Genomic DNA, 7,425 nt, shown 5'->3' with positions numbered 1-7,425 from the left:
CCCCCCGCCCCGTCCCCCTGTCCCTTGTCTTTTTTTTACAGCGATCATTTTAAGTGAGCGATCAGCTGTTAATTTTAATTTTGTTCATTTAGTTAATCTCAGACAATTTACAGACAGATTCAGTGGCACAAAAAGTTTTTACTTTTGAGATTATTTCAGCAATCAGTCGTTGTTTCTCTTCATCTCTTCATATGAATCATAATTAAGCATTAAACTCCTGGAGGAAGTGAGACTCACGTGTCTTACTGCGCATGCCTGATCAGGAAATCTTTGATCCACCCAGTGGGTCTAGTAAGCAAACTGTGAATGTGCGTTACTCCCAGATTATTTACACCTGACTTGAATGAACCACCCTAATGGAGCGCAGCTTGGTGTTAGAGCAACTGATTACGGCTGTTTACAAGTTGAAGGCTGGTTCAACCTCAGTTTACAGCTCATATCCTGAATTTAGAAATCTGACTTTTGTGCAATGGGCCTCTAGAACAGGCATTCTGCGTTTGTCTCTGTCTCTTTCCTTCCCCCTCTAACCTCAGCCAGTCAAGGCAAATGTCTGCCCATCCTAAGCCTATTTCAGGTTTTGTTGGTAGTTTCTTCCTCTTAAAAGAAAGTTTCTTTTGCATTGAGCCTAATGTGCTGCTCAGGATAGGAAATTGCATCAAACCGAAGATTCAATGCAATCTGCTGCCTTCTTTATATACATGACTTTCACTGACTGGCGTTTTATAATGCATGTGAATGACTTTGCCCTGAGAGGACTTTTGTTGTGAATTGACACTGTAGAAATAAACTGAGCTGAACTGAAGCACATAATAGAGCCGATGCTGCTGCAATTCATCAAAACATCATTGCACACACAGAGAAGGTCATTTGAACCACGACTGATATAAAGTTATTGATCAAAGATACTTTAAGTCCGTCTCACAATGATGATGGAATTCGGTAGCCTTTGTACGTACCCGAACAGTGGTGCGGCTGTCAAACGTGAAAGACTTAATCTGCCCATTCTCCAAGAACACCTTCAGCACATTTGGTATGAGTAGCAAGGAGTCGTCCTTAAGCATGGTCTGAAAGAGATAGAAGGAGAAAACAGCCTTGTTTAGATTTAAAGGACTGTGGTAATGTGCTACAAAAAAGGGGGAGCAGGGATGAAGACAATCAAATGCAGAGGCTGCTCTGCTCCAGACAGCGAAAATCAATAGAAAGTAGCGAAGAAGGACACAAGATGTCCTTTGTGAACAAGGGGGAAAAATGTCTGGGAAGGGGTCACAAACTGTGCCTTAAGATAGCTGCCCCATGTATTGTGTTATGATCAAAGAAGGGATTATTCAATTTCTCTGCTTTGCCCATTTAATATTTATGCCCAGCAAAGAAAATTGGATGGCAGGATTGAAAGCATTCCCCACAGAACTCTGTGAGAGAAACCAAAAGAGGAAAGTCGGGCTCTAAGCTCACTGCCGTTACTCAAAACACCCTTAAAGAGGAAAAAGTTCTGATGTGCCGTTCACTTCTGTCTGGCTTGGATAAGATGAAACTGGAACTCACCCCTCTCTGTCACCTTTTTTTTCTTCTTTTCATTTTTTATAAATCATATGTAGAGATTTTTGGGAAAATAGTTTGGTTCACGTATTGTATTTACATTTGTGACTTAAAAAAGCAGAATTCCTTATGTAATAAAAGAGTTTTTAATATGAAATGGAACAATGATGCAGCAGGAGACAATCTTGCAGCTGCAATCCTCAGCCAAGACAAATTAAATCGGAGGTCACAGTGAGGTTTTTGGAGAAAAACGAACAAGGATCAAAACAAGTGGAAGGAGATTTAACACAAAATTGGCCTATGGCAAAAATAATAAGAAAAACTAACCTCTGATAATTGTTTTTAGGTGTTGCCTAACATTTGTTGAGCAATTTTTCTAATTTGTTTTGCTTAATTAGTTCTTTCATGCCTAAAGGAAGGTCATGTGACACCATGATTTTGTGCTGGAGGGGAGTAGGCAGGACTTAAAGGCCAAAAGTACAACATGGCAGCACCCATAAAATGAGATATCATGACTTCAGTCCCCATCAGTTTCCCTTCATGGGATCAATAAAGTATCATTCATTCATTCATTCATTCATTCATTCATTCATTCATTCATTCATTCATTCATTCATTCATTCATTCATTCATTCATTCATTCATTCATTCATTCATTCATTCATTCATCACTAGATGAAGGCAGGACCTTATACAGTATCTGATAGTTTTTTTTGAAAACTTTATTCATGTCTTTAAAAATAACAAAATAAATAAATTTATATACAATAAAAAATACAAATCACAAATAAAATAAAAGGCGGCAGAAAGAAGAAAAAAATCGTATATCTGCACCTTTTTCTTCCCAAAATTAATATTTTTAAACAATAATAATCTACAAAGAAGAAAAACTAAACAAAAAACAAACTCAAATCCTTGTCAAACAACAATTCCTATGAATACACATTATATTGTTTCATATTTCTTTAACAAAGTGACTTTTATCATTCTCTTAAACATAAACATTGATCTGGCATTTTTGACATCACTCTCCAGATCGTTCCATAGTCTTATTCCTTGTATCAAAGTACACTGCTCCCTCAAACATCTCTACCCCCCTTCAGATCATAACAACTTTCTCTCTTAACAAAATTTAATTTGTTGTTTAAAGGTAATATACATATGTGAGCCTTGTACATCACCTGTAAAATATTATAATCAACCAACTCATAGAATTTCAATATTTTCAACTGACAAAATAATGTGTTTGATGGGTGACTGTAGTGTTTTCTTGTAATAATTCTTACAGCCCTTTTCTGTAAAACAAAAATAGGGTTTATAATTGTTTTACAGTTGATGGTCAACATGATAGCTTGTGCAACAATAAAGGGAGGGAAATTGAAACTAACCCTTTTGGTTTTGACCTCCTGTTAAATAGGCTTGGGTGGCATGATGGTTTTTCAGTATACCATTCATCCATTCATCCACTATCTATACCCACTTCTTCCTTGCAGGGTTGTGGGGGTCACTGGTGCCCAGCAGTCACAGTATGAGGGGCAGKGTACACCCTGGACAGTACATCACAGGGCCACATAGAGACAAACGAGACAAACCAACAATTTACAACTAGGGAAATTTAGAGTTACCAATTAGCCTGACAGTCAAGATGTTGGTCTGTGAGAGAAAATCAGAGTGCTTGTAGAAAACCCACACATGCGCGGAGAGAACATGCAAACTCAACCCAAAAGGGTCCCCCGGGCCGGGATTCAATTCGGCGACCTTCTTGCTGAGAGGCAACGGCTCTACCAAATGAGCCACCATCATAGCCATTTTAGCATACTGACTCTGAGGTACTAAAATATGGTGACGGTATTTAAAAATTATGAACTATTGGTCATGTAACGTGATACGCCAAATTTCCACAAGACTGCTATCAAAATTGGGACATAAAACTTCAAGGCTCTTTCARGCGCCAACCCATAACGTTACCGACACTTGTTCTGACCATCTCAACCCATTCAGAAAGCAGCCATTTCACCATTAATTATTAATTTCTCAACATGCCATAGACCATGCACTCCACCCCTTTCTCTGCCTCGGTCTCTAAACGTACAGTAATATCGTGGTATGAAAAAGCTGAATACGGCCCAACCACCCAACACTACTGTTAAAAAGAATTTAGGATGAAGGTTTGGTATAACAGAAGTCTGTCACTCTAATTAGAAAACTGTGACTTGGTGGATGTAATGAACCAGCCTGTGTTTTTCCTCTTGATTTTATTTCAMGTAAATAGACTTTAGACTGATACAATACTTGATCCCTCCATGTTTGTCTGACACTATTGGATTTATGTCACTTGTTATCACCCTGAACCTCACCACGTAAATGTTTTTTTATGTCTTGTAAATGTAGATTAGCCTGGTGAGAATGTGAGTTTTGAGGTGTTATTGGTTGTTCTCAAACAATTGATCACATGTTGCCCTTCAGAGGATCAGTAGTTTATGAGCAGTTTATTCTTTATTAAAAAGTACAAGCAAATTCTCTCTTTAACACACACTCACAAGAAAAAAAAGTTTGGAGAAAAATGTTTTTKGGTTTTTTTGACAAGAAAAACACAGAAGAGGACAGATGACAAGGAGGCACGTCAAGATAAACTTACCGAGTCTGGGTCGCTGATGGACACTTGCTCTGAAAAGCGCACTTTAGGCGGGTTAGTTCGCAGGCGGGCCTTTTTGGCTGCACTTATGAAGGCCGACTTGGGAGACTGAGGATGAGAAGAAAGAAAAGGAGAGTAATTCTGCGAAGGAAGGCTGACTGAAGGATGACATGTAAATAGAAGAAACTTCAGCTTTTGTCCCACCCTGTAAAGATGTGTGTCAGAGAAATGCAAGCTCTACAAAAGGTGCTTCAAAAAGGTTTTCATGTTTTTCATCAGCAAAAATGTTAACTGTTTCAGACTTTGAACACAATACGTTTCTCTTTTCACACAATAAAACAGGATAAATAGTACATTTTCATTGTTTCAGTAATGATTAAAATATCAGCATTTAATAAAGTCTCACATGGGTGTTTATGTGCCCAATTGGAATACTGAGAGTTTACCAAAAAAATAAATTACTCCAGTGTCTGAAGTAAGGCCATGAATACTGATGTCTGCCTTCACTATATTACTGTGCACTATTGAAACAGAACACTACATTTTTTCCTCCCTGTGCAAGTCAAAATGAAAGGAAAAAGTGTTGTGAGTGAATAGGACTGAGAGAAATCTAAAGGGAGAAGTGGATGAAAGAGAACGGGTGCCCAGTTGTACTACCTGATGGGGCTGCAGCACAGTRAGAACTATGGTATCTTTACAGCGTCTGTGGAGAGACAGCAGAGAATGAGTGGGTTAGATAATGCCACAGACAGCTCAGAGCATACAGAGGAGTTTATCTCTGCTGGTTTTCTTCTTGTTTTTTTTTAGCTGCTAAAAGTCTGACTTATCCACAGGTGTGTGTTGATGTCACTCATCTCCTGCGGTACAAAACACTTTGTTCCTTTGGATCCAACCCCTTTTCCACCCCCCATGTCATTTTTTTGATCCATTTAACTTCTGATCACTTGACCTGCGGGACCCCCTTCCTCCCCCCTCCCTCCTGGGACAGTAAAGGATGTTACCTTACAAGGTCTATGACTCTCTCTCGGGGCGCGTCGCTCACCGTCTCTTCGTTAATGGCCAAGATCTGGTCTCCTGGGAGAAGCTTTCCAAAGGAGGGGCCGTCTGCACATGGAAAATGCATATATATAGTTAAAATTAAAGTTTAATTTGAGCTATTATTCTTGCTGTATTCTGGTGCCTCTCTTTCTCATATACATGCGCACTAACCAGCAGAGACGGAGCGCACGATGACAGGCCTCTGGCTGCCTGCAATGAAGCCAAAGCCTTGAGTTGGGTGCCGCTTGATGGTGACCTGTCGAGCTGAGGGAGGACTTAGGGTACCACTGTCCATACCATCCTGGCTCTCCTCTAACATGTCAGTGCTGTGGAGGACCCAAAAAAATAAAGCTGTAGTTCAAATTGTCTGAAGAGGGCTTCTGTGGAAAGGTTATAAACAAATATTGGGCTTATTTGTAAGAAAGCTGTTTGAATGACCTCAATTTGTAGAAATAAAGGGTGTTGTTTACAGGAAAGTACAGGTTTACCAAATGATCTTATTTTATTGTTTCCAAAAGCATCCTAATAAAACATCCTTGAAACATTTTCATTCATATGGACATAGAAAACTACGAAGCATGTGAGGGGACATGGGGAGACTTTTTTCCCTTTGCGTTCCCTCGCAATACTTTTGCGTTACCTCGCAATACTTTTGCGTTACCTCGCAATACTTTTGCGTTCCCTCGCAATACTTTTGCGTTACCTCGCAATACTTTTGCGTTACCTCGCAATATTGTTTTGCGTTCCCACGCAAAAGTTTGGACTAATTTAAATCAGACTTTTATTTTGAAATATCCAGTTACCAAATCAGGATGTGTCGCAACAAGTTCGTGAAATTGACATTGATGTTGCGTGGCTCCATTGTGTTAAACTATCGGCATATGACAAACTTCCACGCATGGCTGTGTGATATATTCATTCTGAAGATGAATTAAAGTAGTAGGCTAATTCGCTAATGGTAAACATGTGAGTTTGTTCATAAACCCGCAGACACAATAGTGTTTAACGACTTTTGCAAGGGAACGTAAAAGGTATTGCGAGGTAACGCAATACTTTTGCGTGAGACCGCCAAAAGGAAAAAAATCCCCCATGTCCCCTCGCGGGCTCAGTAGAAAACAACAAAAATGATGCCAGACCATTATATTGTGTTGTAATGTATCCACAAAAATACATCAAAAACAGGAACAAGATATGGAGCGTGTGCATAAAGCTTACACACCAGGTACAAACTGTAAACACCAAAGCAAACATTTTATATACTTACTCATTATGTCTTTTTTGTTTTAAGTCAAATATGTGGCATATGTTGTTGTTTAACAGCTTTGTCTCCTATTTAAAGTAATGCAGTATTTAAAGGTTTTACTGTAATTGAACATCTATGACACAAATGCAAACTATTTTGGAATTTAAAAATATGTTTTTGTGTGGATACATAGCTAAAGTGACATAAAACCTTTTTTGCGTTGGTAAAATGCTGTTACTGTGTGAAAATCTTTTGTCAGTTTAATTCGGACCAAGTTAAGGAGCTAATGGCCAGCCAACCGCAGGGCAACATTGGATGATCCAACTCAAATTGGATGAACTACATTTTAATAAGATTTCAGTCTTCAGTTTATGGAATGTTACTTTATAAATCTTTTATCTCTTTGGATGACATGGGTTTTAATGTTTTTATGGTTAGTTGCAGGTGCACATAGTGACAGTAGTAGATTCTTTGGTATAAAGTGACACCAGTATGAAGATTTATAAAATAGGATTTGGAGAAACTAGGGGTGTCCCGATACAGGTTTTTCTCAAACCGAGTTTGAGTACAAGTACTTAAAACTCGCAGATATAGAGTACCGATACTGGGTACCTACCGACTTAGAACTGAAACATTACTCACTTTAAATACATTTCATTTATTTAGAACAAGGTGTTCCTTTTTCCTTTAGACCTACAGCCCCTATTGGATCAAATCAAATGTACAGTAAGACATATACTGTTGCAACATTTTAAAATAAATAAAGATAAAAAAACAACATTTTCGTTCAACTTGTATAAATTCCTTAACATAAAACTGACAAACCTTTCACTTAACACATTCAAGTGTGTATTAATACTAGTATTAATACTAGTATCCTAATATCCATATGGGTATTGATTTCAGTTCCAAGTATCAAAGCATTTTGTACAAGAACAAGTACTTGTAAAATGCTATTATCACTATATATATA

The 7,425-nt window shown here is 38.3% G+C and overlaps 1 protein-coding gene across 3 annotated transcripts in view; it reads right to left on the bottom strand.

Annotated features, from left to right (window-relative positions):
• The window catches only part of frmpd3 (FERM and PDZ domain containing 3), a gene marked incomplete in the record, with an annotated part of 128,170 nt that overhangs the window by 16,775 nt on the left and 103,970 nt on the right, over window positions 1-7,425 (bottom strand). For all 3 annotated transcript variants that reach the window (XM_014006031.1, XM_014006033.1, XM_014006032.1), the window contains 5 exon segments: window positions 957-1,064; window positions 4,175-4,279; window positions 4,829-4,874; window positions 5,173-5,275; window positions 5,381-5,535. In XM_014006031.1, the coding sequence (XP_013861485.1) occupies window positions 957-1,064; window positions 4,175-4,279; window positions 4,829-4,874; window positions 5,173-5,275; window positions 5,381-5,535 (517 nt within the window).

Source organism: Austrofundulus limnaeus, unplaced genomic scaffold, assembly GCF_001266775.1.
Source record: "Austrofundulus limnaeus strain Quisiro unplaced genomic scaffold, Austrofundulus_limnaeus-1.0 Scaffold34, whole genome shotgun sequence".
NCBI lineage: Eukaryota > Metazoa > Chordata > Actinopteri > Cyprinodontiformes > Rivulidae > Austrofundulus > Austrofundulus limnaeus.
This window is presented reverse-complemented; position numbering and strand designations above follow the sequence as displayed.